Raw genomic sequence first — 25,642 nt, 5'->3', positions numbered from 1 at the left:
AGGTCAAAGAAAATGGAAGGCAGGCAATGCAGGCAAGCCTCCAGACCACGGCAGACGAATGGGCAGCAGGCAGATTTTGGACACATATGGAAAGAAGGCACGCGCAAGGCCCATGCACCACCAGCCTGTACCCAACCAATACAGAGCATGGTGAGGTCGGGGGGTCAGAGATTCAGAGGACATGGTTTGGTGGTGGGGAGAGGGGAAAAATATATTTTGAAGGTTCTGGCTTAGGCTCTTTCGGGGAGGTGTCTTACTGGGATGGCTTACTACCCAAAAGAGGCAAGCCGAGTTGGAACCACTAGGTGCATACAATGAGGGTTAGGGAGAGAGAAAGAACCCAAACCGTAGCAGGAAAGGGTGCCACGGCAGACAAGCAAACAAAATGCTCTTCCTTGTCTGGTGATGGGAGGGTGACACACAGACGGAACAGTGATGGTTGGCCAATACACCTAGACCAGACAAAGGGAGTTAAGGGCTAAAACAGTAAAATTTAGTCACGGTAGGCATTATAAAAAGAGGGTCTTGCCGTGAACAGAAAGGGGGGAGAAATGACGGGGACTTTGACTAAGAAATAGAAACTTAAAAAAGAAAAACAAAGAAATAGCAAAGAAACGAGTGGGAAATTGAAAGAAAGAAAACCACAAGAAAGAAAGACAAAAGTGAGAATTAGAACAGTAGGCATGCACCAGTAGATTGGTTCCCTCTCTCCCTCATGAAATTCGACTCTCTGTGAAAACCTCAAGGAGCATCTGTGTAGAAAAACCACTCAGGTCCGTTTCCCTCAGGGCAGCTAATCTCCACAGTAGGACTCTTTCTTGAGAGATTAACTGCGTTGAGAAGGAACATTCTTTCCTCTTTGGCTCTGCTCCTGCGGATCGGATTTTGGTTGATTTCCCTAACATTTTGACTAACCCATGCGTATTAATATTTAATATCTTCTGTTCTGTTCTTTCCCTTTAGCAAAAACAATTAATATTGTTGCTGTAATTGAGTTCAAGGGCTGTTTGGTCATTTCCCACTGAGTGGCCAGATATTTTTTGTTTATTTTATTATTATAATGTCTGTCTGCCACAACTTGCCTGAAATAGTTTTGCTTGTCGTGAACACGTTCCTGGCAGATCTAGCCTAGTTTGCATACAAGCCAGACCAACTTAAGTTGAAGTTGGATCGGTTCCGACTCCCTTATCCAGAAAACTTGGGGTTAGTGCAGCAGAAAGCAGCCCAACACCACTAGCACAGCCCACCACCTTACAATTGGCGACTCTACTGGGGAGTTGAGAAACAGATAGGAGTAAAAGGAAAAAAAAATAGAGCCCCTCGCAAACAATGCCACCAAAGTCCAAAACAACATGGAATATGAGTGTTGTACCCTCGCAAGCAGAATCCAGGCCAACAACGCCCCACCAACAACAACCTAACCAAACGGAAGGAGCCAACAGAACAGGGGCTGATCCTTAGCCGCAGCCAAGAGTCCCCACGAACAATGTTAGTACTTTTATTGAAGTATTGCAATCACTGCAGCACTTGTAGCAACAAATGATGGAAGAGATCCGTCAACTAAAAGCAGACAAGACAAAGGAGAAAGGCAGTTAGCATGATCCGGAGCATGCGGCAGACGAAGAAAAGACACTAGCAGGAGGTGTCTCACGAAACGCTGAACAGCGCTTCATTACTATGGCTGAAGTAGTGGCTCTCTTGGAACAAGAGAGAGCCACAACACCAAAGGAGAGGTTTTACGCACGAAGGCCTCCTTACCCTCTAAAAGTACTCAGCAAATCATACCCCGAGAGGTATGAGCCAAGGGCCTTTGCACAATACGATGGCAGGAAGGGAAGTGTAGTTGAGCACGTGAGCAAATTTATTGATACCTTTGGCCCTTACGCTGCAGACAAAGACCCATGTCTGCAAGAATTTTCAAAGTTATTGTGTGACCGGGCATACACCTGGTACATCGGCTTAAAACCAGGATCGATCCCAACTTGGGATGACATGGTGGATGTATTTTGCACTAAGTACTTCCACGGAGAGGAAACAGTAACGCTCGCAACCCTGTAAGCGACCAAGCAAAGTAATGGCGAAGATTTGATGGAATACATTAAGCGGTTCAGGGACATAGCACTTGACTGCTATGACCATTGTGAAGAAAGGACCTTAGTAGAAATGTGCATGACTAACATGATTCGGGAATTCAGAGCTGTCCTGAAAAATTTAGAAATTTCCTAGTTTGCACAGCTGTTGCAGAAAGCCAGGAAGACGGCCTAGTCTGTAAAACCCAGTTCAGACAAAATAAACGCCCCACAGGCTATGGCAGTGTCCATTGAAGAGCGGAGAAGGAAAACAGAAGGGAGGGAGTATGATACGCCCCCACCCATACCGTGTACTCCTAAGGAGCTAGATGTGCTGCTAGACAAATGGATAGCGGGCAGGATCTTTAAACCCAATCAGGTTTCTAGAGAACCCACGGAGGAAGAAAGAAGAGATCCTCGCTTCTGCCGCTTGCACAACTATGTACAACATCCCACCGTAGAATGTTGGGCGCTTCACAGGTTGGTGTATTGTAGGATTAAAGAAGGCACATTGGAGTTAACCCAGTAGGAAGTCCAAAAAAACCCATTCCGAACCACAAGGGAAAGTGTATAACAGCAGTGGTAATATGCGCAGACCCGGGAGCGGATGAGGAAGAGAACTTGGCCCTACCTGTCGCGGCAATTACCACTCTACAGCAGAGAGCCAAGTTCAAAAATTTGTTTGACCAGTTGGGACTCACAGCAAAGGAAAGAAAGATAGCCACGGAGGCTTTGGTAAGTATCACCTCTAGGGCAAGGGTAGAGTGCTTATCAGTAGAAATGCTAGAAGACAGAGCCTTCCTACAGGATTTGACAGAGATCACGTTTAGCAGTAAGAACATGGAGGTGGGACGCTCGGATCACAGGAGGCCTCTCTATTTGGCAACATCCATAAATCAAATCCCTATCAAGAGGGCCTTGGTAGATACAGGTGCTTTCATAAACCTCATTCCGTTGAACACCTTGCAAACAGCAGGAATTTCAGAAAGAAAGATCCAAGGATGCCCGATGGAAGGAACGGGATTCGACGGAAAAGGCGAGTACACCGCAAGCCACATTCAGTTGTGGTTGAAAGTAGGTCCTATAGCTTCTTTAGCTCGTTTCCATGTGGTCAGAACGGAAGTATCCTATCATGTGCTTTTGGGAAGGCCCTGGCTACACAAACACTGACTGGTCCCATCCACCTACCATCAATGTGTGATAGGAAGATTGAATGGCAAGATGATACGTATAGTTGCAAACCCCTCGCCATTTGAGCAAGCAGAAGCTCACTTAGTGGAAACCATGTTTTACGACCAATGGGCTCCATCCGGGGGAAAGCTCGATCTCAAAGCCATAAGGTACCTTCTTGCTTAGGTGGGAAGATGTCCAAGGTGACCCAGAACCCTATCTAAGGGAGCTACTGGCGCAAAAGAAGAAAAGAAAAGAAGCGCCTACCGTGCAGTCAGACGACACACCCCAGTGCATCAGGGTCCGAGGCCTTAATGGCAGGATCGTGTATAAATTATGAAGGTGCGTGGGGCCTACGAGTGAGATGCAAGCGGGCCCCACCCAAGAAAGGCAACACGGGAGTTTGGCGTGTTGTGTCGCTCAAGAAAGTTTAGGAAATGAAGAAGAAAAGGATGGGGAAGTTACGGCAGAAAGGGATGCATAGGTTATGGCAGAAGAAGAATTGGAAGAAGTTGACCTAGGGTCTGATTCACAAGAACCAAGACCTATCTCAATTAGTGCAAGCCTGACAGAAAAAGAGAAGTCAGAACTGATACTGTTGTTGAAAGAGTTCAAAGACGTTTTCGTTTGGGACTATAGTGAAATGCTAGGACTGGATCCTGAGCTAGTTGCTCATACATTAAATGTAGACCCAGAGGCCAAGCTAGTGGCCCAACTTGCCAGGATATTTCACACAGAAATAGAAGGGTAGATAGTCAAAGAGGTGCAGAAATTGCTGGCCACAGGATTCATCAGGCCTAATCAGCATCCTCGCTGGCTATCCAACATAGTACCAGTAAAGAAGAAGAACGGCCAGATAAGATGTTGTGTAGATTTCAGAAATATCAACAAAGCCTATCCAAATGACGAGTTCCCATTGCCAAACATGGATTTACTAATAGATTCTGCGGCAGGAAGTGCCATGTTTTCGTTCATGGATGGTTTCAGCAGATACAATCAAATCAGAATGGCACCAAAGGATGTAGAGAAAACTACTTTCAGAATGCCTATGGGCAATTTCTACTACACTATGATGCCCTTCAGGCTAAAAAATGCAGGCGTGACTTATCAACGAGCAATGACGGCCATATTTCACGACATGATGCATCAAGAACTGGAGGACTATGTGGATGATATAGTGGTTAAATCAAAGAAGAGAGAAGAACACTTCTATATGTTAAAAAGGGTATTCGAAAGATGCAAAGCCTTTAAGCTAAGAATGAACCCCCTCAAGTACGCATTTGGGGTGTCCTCCGGGAAGTTCTTGGGTTTCTTGGTTCACAGCAGGGGGATAGATGTGGATCCTGCCAAAACCACGGCCATAGCAACTATGAGACCTCCGACCACAGTAAAAGAGTTAAAAAGTTTCTTGGGAAAAGTCTCGTATATCCAGAGATACATTCTTAGGTTAGCATCAATCACTTCTGCTTTTGGGAAGGCCCTGGCTACACAAACACCGACTGGTCCCATCCACCTACCATCAATGTGTGAAAGGAAGATTGAATGGCAAGATGATACGTATAGCTGCAAACCCCTTGCCATTTGAGCAAGCAGAAGCTCACTTAGTGGAAACCATGTTTTACGACCAATGGGCTCCATCCGGGGGAAAGCTCGGTCTCAAAGCCATGAGGTACCTTCTTGCCTAGGTGGGAAGATGTCCAAGGTGACCCAGAACCCTATCTAAGGGAGCTACTGGCACAAAAGAAGAAAAGAAAAGAAGCGCCTGCCGTGGAGTTAGACGACACACCCCAGTGCATCAGGGTCCGAGGCCTTAATGGCAGGATCGTGTATAAATTATGAAGGCGTGTGGGGCCTACGAGTGAGACGCAAGCGGGCCCCACTCAAGAAAGGCAACACGGGAGTTTGGCGTGTTATGTCGCTCAAGAAAGTTTAGGAAAGGAAGAAGAAAAGGATGGGGAAGTTGCGGCAGAAAGGGATGCATAGGTTATGGCAGAAGAAGAATTGGAAGAAGTTGACCTAGGGTCTGATTCACAAGAACCAAGACCTATCTCAATTAGTGCAAGCCTGACAGAAAAAGAGAAGTCAGAACTGATACTGTTGTTGAAAGAGTTCAAAGACGTTTTCGTTTGGGACTATAGTGAAATGCTAGGACTGGATCCTGAGCTAGTTGCTCATACATTAAATGTAGACCTAAAGGCCAAGCTGGTGGCCTAGCTTGCCAGGATATTTCACACAGAAATAGAAGGGTAGATAGTCAAAGAGGTGCAGAAATTGCTGGCCATAGGATTCATCAGGCCTAATCAGCATCCTCGCTGGCTATCCAACATAGTACCAGTAAAGAAGAAGAACGGCCAGATAAGATGTTGTGTAGATTTCAGAAATCTCAACAAAGCCTATCCAAAGGACGAGTTCCCATTGCCAAACATGGATTTACTAATAGATTCTACGGTAGGAAGTGCCATGTTTTCGTTCATGGATGGTTTCAGCAGATACAATCAGATCAGAATGGCACCAAAGGATGTAGAGAAAACTACTTTCAGAATGCCTATGGGCAATTTCTACTACACTATGATGCCCTTTAGGTTAAAAAATGCAGGCGCGACTTATCAACGAGCAATGACGGCCATATTTCACGACATGATGCACCAAGAACTGGAGGACTATGTGGATTGAAAGTTCAAAAACGTGTACAAAACACCTTTGAACGTTTAGACCCCCAAAATACAACTTAACCAATTCAAGCAATATGTCAAACAACAAATGTGCGGAAACTTAACACATGCTAGAATATGAAATTGGTTAAACAACTATCTAAGCCATAACAAATTAAAACCACAGCAGATAAAATAAAGGCAAAGATAGAGAGGAAGGAAGATGCAAACACAAAGATAACACCCGATGTGTTATCGAAGAGGAAACCGAAGACCTCGGCGAAAAACCTCTCCGCCGCCCTCCAAGCGGTAATCAATCCACTAGAAAATACAGTTGGGATACAAGGACAGCAATAGACCCTCCAAGCCTAATCTACCCAGTGCACCTAAGCCCTCCAAGCTTCTTGCTCCAACGAGGTTGCGCCGAACCTTTTTCTTTTCTAGCTTCCCGGATTCCGCTACTAGACCGTAGCATCAACCAATGAAGATTGGTTCCTTCCTAACTGCTTCCCAGAACTCCAAACGACTGTCTCACAGAGATGATAATGGTGAGAACCAGGTTTGGTATAATCCCTCTCAAGGTTTTGACAATGGAGAGGAAGAGAGTAGGGAATTTGAAGAGACTCTAAGGTATAGATTGTGGGTGAAGCAATCTGGTTTTTCTTTAGGGTTTCTCTCTCAAAATTCTCTCTGGAAGCTCTCTTTCAATCGTGGGTTAAAGGGGTATTTATACTGGAGTGTGAGAGGAATGTGAAACGTCAGGTTTTGGCAAAACAGGGGTGGCTCGCGGCTTGACCTCGCGGCTTGACCAAGTCGCGAGATCCAGTCGCGAGTTAACCGTATGGCCAGTTGTCCTGTTTTGTCCTGTAGTGCTCCAGCTAGCATGACTGTTCATCTTCCAGCATGCTTGGCACGTGTGCAGCTTCTGGCGGCTTGCAGCCGCGAGTCCACCCGCGAGTCCCAGCCGCGACTCTCTGTTTTCTTGCACACTCTTGAGCAATCTTCACTCTATCTCACTCACTACCTTTACAACAAACCCACCTAAATACAGGGTAACTAAATGCTGAATTACAAGCAAATTTGGCACGGAATAAAGCCAATTAGATGGTTGAATAAATTCAACCTTACATGGATGATATAGTGGTTAAATCAAAGAAGAGAGAAGAACACTTCTATATGTTAAAAAGGGTATTCGAAAGATGCAGAGCCTTTAAGCTAAGAATGAACCCCCTCAAGTCCGCACTTGGGGTATCCTCCGGGAAGTTCTTGGGTTTCTTGGTTCACAGTAGGGGGATAGATGTGGATCCTGCCAAAACCACGGCCATAGCAACTATGAGACCTCCGACCACAGTAAAAAAGTTAAAAGGTTTCTTGGGAAAAGTCTCGTATATCCAGAGATACATTCCTGGGTTAGCATCAATCACTTCTGCTTTCACCAAGTTGCTTAAGAAGGGGCAAAGTTTTGAGTGGGGAGAAACGCAGCAGATGGCCTTCAAGAGGCTACAACAGATAATGACGAACCTCCCCACGGTGCAGGCCCCTATCCACAAAAGACCACTACTACTTTATTTGGCCACCAACTCGTATGCCATCGGTGCACTAATTGCCCAGGAGGATGGAGGTGGTGTCGAGCAGCCAGTATACTACATTAGCCGTGCCTTAAGAGATGCAGAAACTCGTTACCTAAGGGCAGAGAGAGCATGCCTGACCATTGTATACGCTTCGCAGAGGTTGTATCATTATTTCTTGGCCTACGAAGTATGGCTGATGACTAAGTCTCATGCCATTAAAGCTTTGTTACAACAACCGATCCTCTCCGGCAGAATATCCCAGTGGTTGCTACAATTATCACAATACGACTTGAGAATGGGGACGCCTAAGGCGGTGAAAAGTCAAGTTATAGCAAATCTATTGGCACAATTTTCGGGAGAGGAAGAATTCCCACTGGAAGATGGAGTTCCGGGGGAAGTGGCTGTGGCGGAAGAGGTCAGAGAACAATGGGTAATGAAGTTTGATGGGTCTTCTACTACCCAGTCTGGAGGGGTGGAAGTAGTTTTGTATCATGAAGAAGATAAGGCAGTAGCGCTATCATTCAAGCTGGAATTCCCCTATCCAAACAACAAGGTGGAATACGAAACCTACCTAACCAGGCTAGTTACAGCTCTTGAAATGGGAGTCAAACATTTGAGAGTATTGGAAGATTCGAACCTGGTTGTCTGCCAGGCCAAGGGAAGTTTTTCTCTAAAAGAGCCCAGCCTAGCCCCATACAGAGCAATGGCCTAGAGGATGGAAGAAAAATTCTCAACCTTCGAAATAAAGCATGCTCCAAGGAACGAAAACCGGTTTGCAGACGCATTAGCCACACTGGGGTCGCAAATAATTTTCAAAAGGGATAGCACCAGGATAGAAGTCAGTAAAAGGGAAGAATCCATCCTTGAGATGTTGAAGGAAAAGTTCTGGGAGGAACAAGGCGAAGGAGATTGGCAGATCCCCATAAAGGAAGTCTTGATAAAGGGAGACGATGCAGCAGAATTAAAGATACTAAAAGACTACGCCTTGGTAAGAGAGGAGTTGTACCGCAGGATGCCAGGTGGGGTCTTATCCAGATGCGTGAGGCAGGAAGAAACCCAGAGAAAATTGAAAGAAGTACACGACAAGACTTACGGGTCCTGCGGAGAAGTCAGCCTTTACTACAGACTTCAGAGGGCAGGCTTCTATTGGCCAAGTATGGATAAAGATGCAGATCAAGTCTAAACCCAATGTGGAACCTGCCAGCTTGCGGCAGACAGGGAGGAAAGTTATGCTATATTCGTCAGCGAAGACTGAAGAAGCCCTTTCATACAGTACCTAAGAGAAGGCATTTTGCCACAAAAGCACAGTGAAAGATACAAGCTTAAGAGGTTGGCAACATGTTACTTCTTGCATAACATGGTCCTTTTCAACAAGGGATATGATGGGGACCCTTTGAGGTGCTTGGGCCCTGAAGAAGCAAAAGAAATGATAAAAGAAGTACATTTGGGGGAATATGATGAACACCAGGGGAAGAAAAAGCTTTACAAATGCTTGCTGTAGATGGGCTACTACTGGCCTACCACGAAAAGAGATGCGGCAGAATTTGTAAAAAGGTGCCATAGTTTTCAAGTACAAGCCAACTTGATTCATACCCATCCACAAAATTTACATAGCATGGTCACCCCATAGCCCTTCCACACTTGGGGGCTAGACTTAGTAAGACCAATTAACCCACCATCATGTGAGTACATATGGATATTAGTGGCTACAGAGTATTTTACTAAGTGGGTAGAGGCAATACCACTCCGTAAGGCCACAGAAGGAGCACTGGCAAATTTCATCAAAGAAAATATAATTGTAAGGTTTGGGGTGCCCCACAGGATCATCAGTGACAATGGCACACCATTTTTCAACAGTGATATAAGAAAGATGTTAAAGTTCTACCAAGTCAAGCACCACCGATCATCACCTTATTACCCTCAAGGGAATGGGCAAGCAGAGGCAACAAACAAAAATCTCATAAAGATTATCAGTAAAATGAGCCAAGAGTATACGGGAGGATGGATGACACACCTGCCAGACGCTCTTTAGGCTTATAAAAAATCGCCAAAGTCAACCATGGGCTTTTCACCTTTTTCCTTAGTATACGGAACTGAGATAGTAAGCCCGGCAGAAATAATGACACCGTCCCTGAGAGTCATGCAGATGCAAGAAAAAGAAAAGGAGGGAGAAGTCTTTGCGGCTGAAAGGTGCGAAGATCTAGAAGGACTTGATGAAAAGAGAGAAAAGGCCCAGGAACACAGCCGTAGATATAGACAAAAGATGACTGAAGCCTATGGCAGGATGACCAAGGAAAGAGTGTTCGCAGAAGGACAACTTGTGCTAAAGGTGGCAGACTATGTCAGGCGAGGCTTGGCAGGACCATCTAAGTTTGCACCAAAGTGGGAAGGACCCCTTGTGATAAGGGAAGCACATCAAAGTGGGTATTACCGTCTAACCCAAATGGATGGCAAAGACTTAATGGATCCCATCAACGGGAAGTGGCTGAAACGTTATTACGCCTAAAGAGTTATGTGGTTGTCCCTTTTCTTTTGTCTTGCTAAAAGCTTTTATGTTTCCTCTACTTCTTTTTCTTTCTTTCCTTCAAGTGATTATGTCACAGAAAAAAAAAATTTGTAACGTGTTTCCATGAATATGTAATGAAAAAACACGAAATATTAGCACCATGTCATAGCAACAGTAAAAGTAGTAGCAAAGTGTAGCATCATAATTACAAACTCAAACTGTGGCAAACACACGCCGAATAAACGCTATAGAAAACATATAAGTGTTCTGGTCGACATAATAAAAGAAGAAAAGCAAAAAAGGAAGGGAACTGCATCATTATCAATGAAGTCCGGAAATGAGATTCTGGTCTTTAAAACGACTGGGCCCACCAATGTTAGAAAGAAGGCGCTCGCGACGACCCTCCAAGTCTGCCACCTCCTTCTTCAGAATCTCGATCCGGGCATCTATAACATCAATGCCTAGCTGAACTCTCCTCATAAAAAGGGCTCGGGCAACCTCACAGAGGTAATCTAAAACAAACCCCACAACAAAATCCATGCTAATAAGCTCCTGAATCGCAGCCCTCCACTGCAGGATCCTCTCTGTAAAGACAGTATCCACAAAGCTGTGCTCAATGTCGTTCAACACACATCCCAACATTTTCAAGAAATGCTCTCCAGCAGAATGGCTAAGACAGAATTCTTGCATAAAATTGCCACGGCTGCTGTAGATCATTACCAAGTGGGAAACGCAATTCTCGGAAACTCAGAAACCATAAAAATCCACGTAAGGAGGACCAGAAGCCTAGAAGTCTGCCGGGCCAAGGTCGTTAATCTCTGGCTGGTCAAAGCAGACAAAGAAGATTGTAGCATCATTCGCAGGGTCTGGGACGACGGCAGAACTGCTGCCCACCTCGAACTGAGAAGAGGCAATGGGGAGCGGACCTATAAAGAAAAACGCAAGGCAAAATGAGAAGCCATGGTCTGGGAAGAAAAGATTTACAAAAAAAATGATGAAGGAAAAAAAAATAAAGGGGAAAGGAAACTTACCGGGGCCACCAAGAATAGGAGTTGCGAGTGTAGCAGAAACAAGTACTGTGGGTACAGCAGAAGCAGGTGCAGTAGGTACGGCTGAAAAGGGTGCTAAAGGTGCGGCAGGAACGGGCGCTATGGGTATGGCAGGAGCAGGCATTCCTATGCCTGTTGCGACTCCTGGCCCCTCAAAAGTCTCTGCAAGCATGGAAGTAGGCGTATAGATGAAGCGCAAGTACATATAAAAAAGGGGGGGAGTGAACTTAGCAGAAAAGAAGAAAAGACACATACCCATAAAGTCAGGCTCGGGTGAAGCACTCACCTCTTCGTCAGAATCAGAAATCCTCTTCTTCAGGATAAGCGCATCATCAGGATCCTCAAGAATGTCATCGGACCCCTCAGAAGATAAGTCCGTATCAGGACCACGTGTAGCGGAACCGAGAATAGAGGAAGGAGTAACAACAAGAGAAGCACCGCCCTTTGTAGCCTGGGAGATAACTGCAAAGGGGTCACTGGTGAAAATAACAAGCCACAGAAAAGAGGGAGCGGTCTTAGTCTGAACGGAAGCAGGAGAAATGGCTCTCTCTAGAGGAATGGGTGTCTCGGCGGGCAGAGGTGTAGTCTTACCAACCCCTTCGATATGAGTACCCTCTTTTCTGGGTACTGGCTCGGCGGAAGGGGTGGGAGTTTTGGCAGGAGTCTTATGTGCAGCAGTAGAGGGAGTGGGTGTTGCAAATACCACATCGGCCCCATCAAAAAAATCCTCCATGGGTACACCCATAGAGGCGAAAACCTCCTTGGCAGTAAGGCGATATACGGAGAGAGGTTCGGGCTCCTCTTAAAAAAAAAAGAGGAAGAAGGGGAATATGAATACTGATGTGAAGACCAAAGAAACTATTAACCATGTGAGGCAAACAAAAGACATATAGCAAAGGGAGCACGTGCAAAGAAAAAAAAAGTGAAGAAAAGAGACATACCTCAAATTCGGGCTCATCAAGCAGAATAGGGCGGGTAACTGACGAGTCCTCCTTATGCTTAGACTAAAAGAAAGGAGGAAGAGAAAATTAACAAGGTTAGCCACAAGAAAGTTAAGAGGTATTTTCTATAAAAAAAAAAAAAGATAACTTACCTCCGCTCAGCAGCAGACACGGGATGAGGGGTTGTCTTCCTTTTACTGTCTCGGGTTCTGCTGGCCAGGGAAGCACCTATAGGTGGCAATGGGGTGGCAGGCTTGGATTTGCCGGCAGATTTAAGCTTGGCAGGAGCTTTCTTCCTTGGTATAGAAATGTTTGTTACTTTGACATTTTTCTCCCAACCGGAAGGATAATCGCTAGCATGCCAGTACCATCCCTCTTTCTCTGCATCCCATTCGAAGATGGTTGACCGGTTCTATCTTTTGGCATATGCCAAAGCAGATTTGGAAGGAAGAAGTAAGCGAGGGTTAACCGAGATAACCATACTGAGCCCATCAGGGGGAATAAGAGAAAAGCCGCGACTACCCACTTGCTCATCCTCGAATATAGTCATCACCGCTTACCAATAACCATGCATGGGAGGAGTACAGAGGCCCTCCCTTAGTGAACCAGGAACTATAACTGCACTGAAATACTGCCTCCAAAATTCAAAGGCAGTATGCCATAGAAAATGGCAAACCGAAGTAGGAGACTCCATAAGGAAGGAAATGTCATCGGGGATATCCTGATCTAACCCAAACTACCTTCTTACTCGATTAACAGGATAGTGAACGAACTTGATGCCTTCGTCGGCTAAATAAGGTAGCCATCCAGCATTAGTGGCCGCCAGATAAGTGATCCCCGTTTCATCAAAACCAGCCAAGGGAGTAGTAGTCCCAACAGTATCAACAAACGAACCCATGGTAGAATCTATGCATGTATAATTTGCATCCAAATTTCTATAAGCCCTCCAAGAAAAACCGATACCTTCATCAAAAGACTCAACAATAGAAGAACCACTGGGCTTCAAGCCAGACCAACGGAAAGCAAGCGGAAAATCAGACTCAAATCTATCGCAAAAGTCAGTAATTATCCTCGGACATGTTTGGTACTTATCTCTAGCAAAACGAGCAGGTCTACACTTTGCTAAGTATTGAGCACAACGCTCAAATAACAACTGCTGCAGTATGGTACAATGGACGGAAGAGGTAACTATATGACAGGATCCCACCTAACTCTCGTCACTATACAGGATGTCTAATTGGACATACAGATGCCCCAAGAACATGGGGGCCAACGGTAGGCTCACCCTAGCAGATATTTTGATGGCTAAACGAAAGTACAAAGGCTTTATGGCGTAGTGGGGGTGGGACCCAAAAACAAATTTACAAAGCCAAAACACAACAAAAACCGCGCGGCGGACAGCTACAGAAAACTTAGAAGAAGAACTAACCCAGTATGACAGTTTGGCATTTCCGGCCATCCTCTTCCTCAGTTCGGCCTCAATAGCCTCTTCTTCCAATGAAAACTCTAGAGTGGCAAGATCGGCATCACCGAGAATAGACAGAAGTAACTGATTGGCCACGTCTTCAAGGGTAACAGTGAGTTCACCACACGAGAAAAAGAAGGTGTGGGTGGTGGTACACCACCATCGGACCAAATGTCGAAGGTTGTAGAGGTCCCAGAAGTTCGACAGGCAGCAAGATAAGACGATGGCTTTCAAGATGTCGGCTCGTTGCAACAACCCCATGAAACCCGCATCAGATAACTCATTATCTACCTATTCTCTCCAACGCAAGGTAGTACCCGACCCAAATTCGAAATGAATGGGCACGGGAAGTGAGATGCCTTGGCGAATGGCTAGATCAAGGATTGAGGATGCTAATGGAGCCCAAGAGACATCGGGGTTCCGCCGGGCAAGGGCGAGCCACACGCGACCCGGGGGCGGCGGCGTATAGTCTCCAGAGACCTTCAGGAAGTGAGGGTGGACTTCGTACCACAGATCGATCAGTGGGGCGCATTCACTGTCGGGGTCACGCTGTGTCTCTTCCCCAACAGACTGCTCCGACTCAGAGTGTTCTGTCTCCTCACCTACATCAGGAACGGCGGAAGAGTCGGAAGTGATTGCTTTCCCTTTACGGCAGGAAGAGCCTTAGCTTTTCACCGGCAACATGGTAAGAGGACTTAGCCAGAGAAGATGGGTACGAGTGTTTGAAAAGAAAAAAGATAGTGAAGAGCAAGAGACGGAGAGAATGTGTTCTTGGAAAAGAAGGAGTTTGTATTTAATGTGCAGAAGGACTCCTCTTTAAATACCCAAGTCATTAATAACGGCACGAAGGAAGACGACGAGCCAGCCATCAGAATGGGATGAAATTAATGAAACGGCGGCTATGCTTAGAGAATAACTGCCAAACTGGGAAATTCGAAGAGACAACCCTGTTCGCGGTAGGAAAGAAAAAAAAATAATATAATATATATGAGGAGGGGTCCACTGCTTAAAAAGGCCCACGAAGAAAGTAGAAAAAGAAGAAAAGAGAGAGAACAGAAACGTCTTTTCATTCACAAATGAACCGTAGGAACGTTTCATATGTTCAGGTGGCTAAATGTTGAGGGCCATTTGTGAGAATCCAGGTGGAATAAAGAAAGCCCAATAACAAGGGTAACAAAGAATTGGCAAAGCAGACAGTAAAACCATCAAATCTAAGTGGCAGGAATAATGGATCACAGGCCCAAGAAATAAACAAATGGGCCTTAAAGAGGCAAGTGGGCTTAGAGAAGCCCGGAAAGAGAGACATAGCATCCCATGGGCAGTGTATGATGTAGAATAGTAAGAAAGGGCCGCCGTAGGCCCAAAGTAATACAAACTAAGAAAGTAAGGGGTTTATGGCAGGCCTATGAGCCCCAAGGATGAGAATAAGGTTATTGGGTCAGGGAAACTCAATGAAGTTAGTAAAAGCCCATGGGAATGCAGAATTAGCAAAAGGGCCAAGGAAGCCCAAAGAAAGCAAATGGACAAAGGAAGCCCAAGAGAAAAACAAAAGGGACACAGGAGCCCATAAGTAAGAAAAGAAACCAGTGGCCATACCAAGCCATTGGGAGAAAGAATAAACAACTGGCCTAAAGAGGCCCAGCAGGATTAAATCATTACAGCAGGAATAACAAAACAAATATGGCAGGAAATGAGGTGGGCCAAAGAAATATAAGGCCCATCATCAAATAAAGCCTAGCCCTTGTGAGGAGCGGGAAATCAAGAAGCAACCATATAAAAGGTCAAAGAAAACAGACGGCAGGCAATGTAGGCAAGCCTCCGGACCACGGCAGACGAATGGACAGCAGACAGATTTTGGACACATATGGAAAGAAGGCATGCACAAGGCCCAGGCACCACCAGCCTGTACCTAGCCAATACAGAGCATGGTGAAGTTGGGGGGTCAGAGATTTAGAGGGCATGGTTTGGTGGTGGGGAGAGGGGAAAAATTTATTTTAAAGGTTCTAACTCAGGCTCTTTCAGGGAGGTGTCCTGCTGGGATGGCTTACTACCCAAAAGAGGCAAGCTGAGTTGGAACCACTAGGTGCATACCATAAGGGATAAGGAGAGAGAAAGAACCCAGATCGTAGCAGGAAAGGGTGCCACAGCAGACAAGCAAACAAAATACTCTTCCTTGTCTGGTGATGGAAGGGTGACATACAGACGAAACAATGATGGTCGGCCAGTACACCTAAACCAGACAAAGGGAGTTAAGGGCTAAAACAGTAAAATCTGGTCACAGCAAGCATTATAAAAAGAGGGTTTTGCCGTGAACAGAAAGGGGGGGAGAAACAACGGGGACTTTGACTAAGAAATAGGAACTTAAAAAAGAAAAAAAAAAAGAAATAGCAAAGAAACGAGTGGGAAAAGAAAGAAAGAAAACCACAAGAAAGAAAGACAAAAGTAAGAATTAGAGCGGTAGGCATGCACCGGTAGATTGGTTCCCTCTCTCCCTCATGAAATCCGGCTCTCTGTGAAAACCTTAAGGAGCATCTGTGCAGAAAAACCACTCAGTTCTGTTTCCCCCAGGGTAGCTAATCTCCACGGCAAGACTCTTTCCTGAGAGATTAACTGCGTTGAGAAGGAACGTTCTTTCCTCTTTGGCTTTGCTCCTGCGGATCGGATTTTGATTGATTTCCCTAACATTCTGACTAACCCATGCGTATTAATATTTAATATCTTCCGTTCTGTTCTTTCCCTTCTGCAAGAACAATTAATATTGTTGCTGTAATTAAGTTCAAGGGCTGTTTGGTCATTTCCCATTGAGTGGCTAGATATTTTTTGTTTATTTTATTGTTATTATGTATGTCTGCCACAACTTGCCTGAAACAGTTTTGTCTGCCGTGAACACGTTCCTGGCAGACCTGGCCTAGTTTGCGTATAAGCCGGACCAACTTAAGTTGAAGTTGGACCGGTCCCGACTCCCTTATCCAGAAAACTTGGGCTTAGTGTAGCAGGAAGCAGCCTAACACCACTAGCACAACCCACCACCTTACAAATATATTGCTTTATTTAGTGTTCACATTACTTTGTAGTGAATATATTATTTTATTGTGTTGAAAACTAAAATAAAATCACTGATGTTGGGTGTTTTATAAAATGAAAAGGTAAAATAGATAAAGTAACTTTTTGTGGAGTCATATTACTAAATTTATGGCTCCACCAATGTGGATGCTCTAAGTAAGAAACCATTTGCAAATATGGCTTTGATCATTATTATTATTATTTTCTTAAAACACAAATACAGTACCTAGATGGTTATTACATTAAGTATTTCAATTAAATTAAAAAACATTGTTGCATTGACCAACAATATAAGCTTTAAAAAAAAAAAGGGCCAACAGTATAAGAATAGTGTTTTTTTTTTCCCAATAATAATTAAATTTAAAACTAAAAAAAAAAAAATTTAAATTCAAAACAACCCATTTGAATTCAATTAAGAAATCTCATAAATTATGCATAAACTACTATAATTAAGGTTTACCTTTTTTAAAAAAAATTTTTATAAGGAAGTGGGGTCAGAGACTTTTCAAGACTACCTTACTAGTGTGATAAATAAAATTTGTACTCACAAATGGTGTCCCATAAGCATTCAATCCTTGGCTGTTTAGCTTTCTTAAAAATGGCTTCCTTAAAAGGAAAACCAATATTTAAATATTCTAAAATTAAGGTTTGTAACAACCTTTTTTGTGTGTTGATTTTATGGAGGTAAAAGCAAAGCTGTGTTATTTTGTTACTAGCAGTTATTTTCTTGTTCTTTAAGAGTTCCTTCTTTTACATATGACATCAATAAGGATCCATTGGTCTCACAAGTGTTCCAAGCTCTCTTGTCAAACTTTGCATGGATCCAAATTGATGTGGAATCATCCTTTTTTCCCTACAATTCATTGCTCTTCACACTTTTCCCTTGGTTAGTCACCCTTCTTTTAGTGAGCTTGGTTCACATAGTGGAGGGAGACTTGGCTTTGAGCTTGATACTTATCTTAGTCACAAGCTTTGATTAAGTCTAAGTTTTAACTAGTTAATGACTGCAAATAGCCTTACTATTCTGAAATTGAAGTTTTGGTGGGAGCTATGGCTCTTCTGCTCGCATGTTAGCAGCTTTGGGGCAGACTAGATTGCTTCTCTTCATGCCTTTTGGACTAGCCGCATAACTCTACTTATTTGTGTCCCTATGTTTTATTCTCTTTTTGGAAAGAAGAGGAGACATCTAGGCTACAAGGCTTGGTCTTTTGTGACAGGGACCAGTTATAAGGCATCTAAATGACTTTCTATGGTTCAAGTTGAATACACCACCAATTTCATAGGAAGGCCGAAAGTAATTCAGTGGAGGTTTTGAAACATGATGATGCCATATTACCTTTTGTCTTTTGGTTAGAGTAGGGATCAAGAGAGAGCAGAGTATAGCACCCTGCGATTTTAGCCCAAGTTGGGGTTAGAGTGATGATGCCTTCATCCCTCTCTATATATGTGCCTAATTTTGATATCTTACTGGGCACATTACTAATGGCATAAGCACTAGTGTAATGAGATCCACTTGATCATTGACATAGCTTTTGTCTAGCTGAAAAGTAGTTTTCTTTTTCTTAACATGCCTTTATTTGAATGTCTTTCTACTTGAAGTTTCTGCTTTTTATTTGCTTTTGAGAAGCCTTGAGTAGAGTTAGATAATGCAGTTGCTTCAAATTTAGTGATGGCATTGACTTGACATGTGATTATCTCTGTCCAACATTTAGTTGATCTATTCTAAAATTTTTTATTCACCTTTGTCTTTAGATATCAGAGCAGATTCAAGATGCTATTCTTTACCTTGATGCTGGATCTACAGAAAGTTTCCAATTTATGGTGGCATTTCATGTGTTGTTTCTCTTGATGCAGTAAGCTGATAATGTCATGTGTCTTCTGACATGTCTTTTATTGCTTCTTTCAACCTGCTATGGATAAGTTTAAAACTTCATATGTGAACATACTTCATAAACAGATGTCTATATCAGTATGTGTGTGTGTGCGTGCATGATTGCATGGGTGCCAGATATGGTAGCAAACCATCTTAGAGATTTCCAAGTTTATTTCTCACATCTCAAGCATGTTGTAATTTGTATTTGCTTCGAATCTAGGTAATTGATTGGAACTCAATCTGATGCTGCAAGGAAAATAGCAGTCATCTCATCTCATCATATGTTTGTTAATCAAGATTTTTATCTAAATGATACCTGATATCTCATCCCTCTACCACTTGAGCCAAGGCCCAATTTCTACATCATGCCTTTTTTTTTTTTTTTTTGAACTGTAGTTACCTTTTTTCTTTTTCTTTTTTTGTGGATAAGTTAGTCAACTATAAGTATTACACTACTATTTTTCAATATATAAGAGAAGCTATTGACTATTTTTGTCACCATTGGATACTTAATTTTTGACAGGGTGCACAATCTATCTGTCTGTTTTTGTTTGTGAGCTTTTATTGTTGTTGTATAAATTTCATGAAGACTGTCTTTTTGATGCTAAATTCCTGTACAAAGTTCCCATTTTTGGTGTAGATCCATATGTATGTTTTTGTTCCGATTTGGGTTTCTTGGACATGAATTATTTTTATGTATATTGCATTGCCTGCATTATACATGTTTTCTTAATATGATGTTGTAGTTACCATGGATTCTAGACACTGTTTCTGATATATTTTGTATAATCTAACCAATGGTGTGTTGATTATCATATTCCTCCTTAATTTATATGTGTATACATCTGATAATCGTTGTTTGTTGCATTAGATATATTGGAATTTATATTACCTATTTGGGACAATATTTAACTTTGAAATTGTGGAATGTTTTTGGTAGATTACCCCCCAAAAAGAAAATTGTTCATTACAGTTTTTTGTTGGATTGTAAAATGATTGGTAGAGTTCTATAAACAGAAGGCAGATTTGGTTGTTATTGCCATACAAATATATGTAAACCTGAGGAGAAAAGGTAAATTTCATTTTAAAGTTCAACATATAGATTTGTTCTCATGTAATTGAATCGTTTATGTAGTGATTTGTTTCACTTTGTAAATCTGGTCATTCCTAGAGGAGATTGAGACAGTCTCACTAATCTGAGGAGTTCTTTTTTTTTTTTTAGTTGCAAAATAAGTCCACCAGAAGTTGTAAATTTTTGTTTAGAGTAAATTGAAAGTGACCTCTCTGTTTATTTTCTCATTGGACACAATATACATGTAGAGTGATGCATAGTGGTTAGTTCTTTTAGATGCCTCCTACCTTATTAGATATGTTTGAACAGGTCTACTTTATCTGAAACCAGTAGGGGAGTGGCTAAATCGGACTCTGATTCAGCATCTCATTAGCAAAGTTCATGCCTTCTTGTTGATTAACCTCCAATGTGATATTGATGAAAGGTAAATCTCCTTAGACCTAAAATGAATTTTCAAAGTGTATTAATTTATGTTTTCCTTTAATCTGTTATAGTTCTATATCATGCTTTAATTCTAAGGCAATGTGATGATTTGTTGACTTCTTTACCTCCTCATGAAACCGCATCATATCTGGAATCTATGCTTAAACTTGCTAACAACGTGTTCAAATCTACACTATCATGGAGTGACCTTGAGTACTAAGGGAAAACACTTCACTCTTCTCTATGCTTATTAAGATATTATTGGTATTCATTCTAAAATGGAACTCAATAGACCAAATTTATTATTATGAGATTTGAAAAACTCATTGGTCTGTGTGGTCCGTAATTGTTATTTATATTTTCACAAGAAATGTTCTTTTCTTTTTTAGTTTACAAACTTTGGCATTACATTTTTATTGCTAAACATGACTGTGCGAACTTACAAAATTTTAAATCAAAAGATTTTTTTTTCATTGCTTTGTGCGTGAGTGATCTTAATAGTCTTCTTGCTATATTTTAACTTACATAATGTCATTGATAATTTGAAATGAAAGGTTTAGGACCATGAAGAGATCAGACAAGAGGTAGTTCCAAAGCTACTATATGAATCTTTAGAGAACGAGAGTAGTGCAGTTGAGCATAGATAATTTGTATAGCTTTTACACAAAAGCATAGATTATATGTTCAATTAATGGCAATATTGACATGTATAAACAGTCGTTCCATGAATTAGTTTGCTTTAAAAAAAAAAAAAAAAATTTCCCCTAGTGCCCCCCCCCCCCCAAGCTATGCTTTATTATTGATTGACTAAGATCTACAACATATATTCATATGGATTTGGTGTGTACGGAATCTTGAAAATTTTTTCTCTCCATACTAGCCTTTTTCGTGTGAACGTTACCATCTCTGATGGCCCCTCTCTCCCGTGAGGAGGAGGTTGAGCTTGCTCGGAGCAATAAGAAAGCTAAAGATGTGAACCATGCGGGGTTCGATGATGGACAAGGAATGGGGCGGCCTCAACCTGAGCTGGGCCATGCTTTCCGGCCACCCTTCCCACCGCCGACCTTCAAGGATAAACTGGTGGGTGAGATACCGGGTGCATACACGTAAGCGTTTAATTTTTCTGTGCTCATGGAAGACGATGCGGAGTCGGATGGAGAAGTGGAACAACTCCGGGAAGGGTTGGCTGCGATGAAGTTTACAAAGGAGTTCAAGCAACAAATCAGGTCTCCTTGGTATAAGGCTTTGATTGTGAAGGTTTATGGTAGAATTGTAGGTTTCAACCTTTTACATGCAAAAATCCATAGTCTTTGGAGACTAGTGGGGCGTCTGGATTGTGTTGGTCTTGGCTATGATTTCTTCCTCATTAGATTCGCTTAGAAGGAAGACTATGAAGCTATGTTAAAAAAGGGTCCGTGGTTCATAGGCGAGCACTTTTTGTCCATCAGGCTATGGGAGCCATATTTTAAACCGTCTTCAGCAAACGTCTCATTTGTGGCGGTTTGGGTTAGACTCAATGAGCTACCCATTAAGTTCTACAATTCTGAGGCATTGTATCATATTGGGAAAGCTATTGGGAATGTGCTTAGAGTGGACACGCATACAGCTTCTAAAACCAGAGATAGATTTGCACGTTTATGTGTGCAAGTTGATGTTGATAAGCCTCTCATTGATACGGTGTTGATTGGGAGATTTGAACAAGCAATTACTTACGAAGGCATTCAGAGGATGTGTTTCTCGTGTGGAAGGATGGGTCACCGACGGGAGAGTTGCCTGTATACCGTTAGGGCTGGGAAAGATCAGGCGGATAAGGAAGAGGGTGACAACATGGACCGAGATGGGCAACCATGCAATGTTCATGCTCCTAACATTCCTGAACAGGCAAGTGGGACCACTCCTGAGACGCTAGAGGACAACTATGGTCCGTGGCTTTTGGTCTCGCGCAAGAGAGCTGGGACAAAAGGTCGTGGAGGGGAGGGGTCTGACACTGGACGGGTTCATGCTCAAGGCCATAAGGAGTACGAAGTGCATGCTCCTACTCCTATGGCAGGTACAGGTAGTGCCACAAATTCAGGAAACCGGCACTCGTTGCGTGAAGGGAAGCGTAAGCTTTCTCTGCCAAAAACTCCTATGGCCCATGTTAGGAAAGAAGGTATCCATGGTGGGGCTAGTGAGAAGCCTTTTGGAACCCAAGGCCCATCTCGCTTAGGCCCAGTTGATACTTTTCATCCGGGGTTAGAAGAAGGCCAAGTAAACTCTAAGTTGGCATCCGGTACTTCCATTAAGGGCAAAAAGGTCCTTGCGCGGGCTAGGGTGCCTCAGACCGGTGTCAAGATTCTAGATCAATCTAACGCCAAGGCTTTCTCGCATTCTAACATTTCCCCTGATTCTCCAAACCACGGTGAGCCTAAGCCAACTACAATGCACGATGTGCAGATTGCGTCCGGCGGCGGATCAGTTAATGGCTACCAGTTTAGAGGGGGAGAGATGAACAAGATTAGTCCAGGTTATGGGGCGAAAGAGCCTTAGTTTAGTGAAAGTGTGGAGGGTGCGTTGTCTGTGCACGGGGAGGGGAAGTAGAGAAGCCATGTTGATACTAGCAAAACCGGCTCAGTTGAGAGATCGCCTCTTCATGTGGGTGTCGCAGGTGAAGCTGAGCGAGATTTTGAAGGAGTGGACGTTTTTCATGGGAACCAGAGTGATCACAACTTCGATTCCAATAAATCAACCAGCCATGGTGTTCAATATTCTCATGCCCATTCAAAATTTGATGAGGGGAATGCGACAGATCCTTGTGACATTCATGCCGAGCAGGATGATCGGATGCAATTTGAGGAAGGGGGTGATGTTGCTGCCTCCTCTTGAAGTTTGCCATCCCGGTTTTAGTGTTTATCATGAATCTTATAGCATGGAATTGTAGAGGGGCCTTGAAGGCCTCATTTCAGAAGCATGTAAGGGAGCTTGTGATTAACCACAATCCTGCTGTTATGATTGTCATGGAAACAAAAATCGGTGGTGAGCAGGCTCGGGAAATTACTGATAGACTTCCCTTTGATGGTGTGTTTCATACGAACACGATAGGATATGCCGGGGGGCTCTGGTTGCTGTGGGACTCGGATAGGGTGGAGATTTTGCCACTTTCAAGCACAAAGCAGGAAATCCATGCCACTGTGAAGGTACGGAACTCTAATCTTTCCTGGTTACTTTCAGCAATTTATGCTAGTCCTAGGTATGCCGAAAGGCAAGTGTTATGGAATAATTTAACCAGAGTTGTAGAGCTTCATAATCTACCTTGGGTTTTAGCTGGGGATTTTAATGAGCCTATTGTTGGTGAGGACAACTTTGGGGGGAGGCCTGTTAGTGTGAACAGATCCTTAATTCTGAAAGAGTACCTTGACAGGTGCAACATGATAGATTTAGGATGCAATGGGCCCCGTTTCACTTGGACAAACCGAAGAGAAGTTCAGGGTTTAATCCAAGAGAGAATAGATAGGTTTTTTGTGAATCCAAGTTGGTGCCTTCTCTATCCGGAGGCAAGGGTATCCCACTTAACTAGATGCCATTCGAATCATTGTCCAGTTCTCTTAGAGTTGCAGCCTACAATCTGGACCAACCGAACTAGGCCTGTTAAATTCCAACGTTTTTGGCTTTCTGATGTAACTTTCCCTAAGGTGGTGGAGAATGTGTGGGGGCGGATTCGAGGTCTTACTGAAGCTATTGATACTTTCCAGCGTGAAGCTTTGGCTTGGAATAAATTACATTTTGGGAATATTTTTACAAGGAAGAGGAAGATTATGGCTAGATTGAATGGTATTCAAAGGGCAGTAGCAGTGAGGCCATCAAACCCCCTTTTGGACCTTGAGAACAATCTCCTAAAGGAGTTGGATGTGGTGCTAGGGCAAGAGCAAGAGTTGTGGGCTCTCAAATCGAGAATTAACTGGATGGTCCAAGGTGATAGAAACACTACATTCTTTCATATGTCAACCTTGGTCAGACGGAAGAGAAATCAAATTCTGGCCATCAAGAATGGGGTAGGAGAGTGGCTGTGTGCAGAAACAGAGATTATGGAGTTCATTAGGAAGGGCTTCAATGACATCTATACTTCCTCTTCAATCGCTTCAGGCAGAATACATTCGGGTTCTTCTCAGTGGCAAGCCAAGCTTTCTGAGGAGGAAAAAGGGAGCTTATAAAGTATGGTGACGGAAGATGAGATTAGAGCAGCCCTCTGGTCTCTCAAGGCCTTTAAAGCCCCAGGACCGGATGGTCTTCATGCGGGATTTTTTCAACATTTCTGGCCTTCAGTTGGGCAATCTGTGGTGGAGGAAGTGAAGAATATTTTAGGGAAAGGAAAATGTCGGAAAAGCTTAATCAGACCCACATTGTCCTTATTCCTAAAATCCAGGGTCCGGAGACTCTTGGGAATTATCGGCCGATTAGCTTATGTAATACGACTTACAAGATAGTAACTAAAATCTTAGTGGCTAGACTTAGGCCATATCTGGGAAATCTAATTTCTCCCCTGCAATCTGCCTTTGTGCTCGGTCGAAAAGGGATTGACAACGCCATAATAGTCCAGGAACTTATTCATACCATCAGCAAGAAGAATGGGAAAGTGGGCTATATGGCTATCAAGATAGATTTGGAAAAGGCGTACGATAAACTGGAATGGAGCTTTATAAGAAGGATGCTGATCAGAATTAACTTGCCTTCCAACCTGGTGGATCTTATTATGAGCTGTGTCGTCAGTCACGACTTCGATCCTTTTCAATGGCAGCCCCCTTGATCCGATTCTGCCTTCCCGGGGAATAAGACAAGGCGACCCTCTGTCTCCGTATATTTTTATTCTTTGTGTGGATTTTCTCAGCCAGCTCATTGAAGAGAAGTGTCATAACAAGTTATGGAGCCCGGTGAAAGTGTCTAGAAGTGGCCCGGCTTTTTCGCACTTAATGTTTGCGGATGATTTAGTGCTTTTCGTAAAAGTGGACTCCTCAAATTGCTCCATTATTAGAGATGTATTGGATGAGTTTTGTGCGGTGTCGGGGCAAACTATCAGTGATTCTAAGTCCAAGGTTTATTTTTCTCCAAACGTAGATCAAGATTCTAGAGAATCGTTAAGCGACATTCTTGGTTTTGTGTCTACCTCGAATTTGGGGAAGTATCTTGGTATCCCTATTAAGCATCCTAATTCTTCTTCTCAAGAGTTCAATTTTATTTTGGATAGGGTAAAGGGGAAATTAGTTGGCTGGAAGGCCAATCTGTTGTCCTTGGCTGGAAGAGCAGTTTTAGTCCAATCTTCAACTTCAACCATTCCTTCTTATGCTATGCAATGCTCTTATCTTCCGGACCGAATCTTGCAAGGAGTGGATCGAGTGAATAGAAATTTTCTTTGGGGTTCAACTGATACAGTGAAAAAGATGCATTGGGTAGGTTGGCATAAAGTCACTAAACCAAAATCCGAAGGAGGTTTGGGGTTGCAAACTGCTAAGGGAAGGAATGTTTCTTTACTTGCAAAGCTGAATTGGCAGCTGCACACAGAGGGGGAGTCTTCTTGGGCTCAGGTGTTGAGAGCTAAATATTGTAATGCTCAAAGACTCCAGTCTAGAAATGTGAGAAACCTCCCTTGCTCACGGGTTTGGTCAGCTGTTAAGAAAGGGGCCGATACCTTTAATAAGGGTATCAAATGGGTGGTTGGTCGCAATAGTAATCTCAGGTTTTGGTTTGACCATTAGACTTCTGAAGGTCCGATTCGCCAAATGATTCAAGGCCCTCTGTCTCTGGAAGATTAGCAG

At 43.3% G+C, this 25,642-nt stretch overlaps 2 protein-coding genes across 2 annotated transcripts; both read left to right on the top strand.

The window, feature by feature from the left end:
* Window positions 1-22,747: 22,747 nt before the first annotated feature.
* LOC126703749 (uncharacterized) lies at window positions 22,748-24,043 on the top strand. The gene has a single exon (XM_050402828.1). It carries the CDS (start codon window positions 22,748-22,750, stop codon window positions 24,041-24,043), a length of 1,296 nt encoding a protein of 431 aa, XP_050258785.1.
* Window positions 24,044-24,204: 161 nt separating this feature from the next.
* Window positions 24,205-25,582, top strand: LOC126703748 (uncharacterized). Its single transcript, XM_050402827.1, has 2 exons — window positions 24,205-24,503; window positions 24,718-25,582. Exons 1-2 carry the CDS (start codon window positions 24,205-24,207, stop codon window positions 25,580-25,582), a joined length of 1,164 nt encoding a protein of 387 aa, XP_050258784.1.
* The last annotated feature ends 60 nt before the right edge of the window (window positions 25,583-25,642 follow it).

The sequence above is a fragment of the Quercus robur genome, chromosome 10 (assembly GCF_932294415.1).
Source record: "Quercus robur chromosome 10, dhQueRobu3.1, whole genome shotgun sequence".
NCBI lineage: Eukaryota > Viridiplantae > Streptophyta > Magnoliopsida > Fagales > Fagaceae > Quercus > Quercus robur.
The sequence above is the reverse complement of the archived record's forward strand: the minus strand, read 5'-3'. Positions and strand labels throughout refer to the sequence as shown.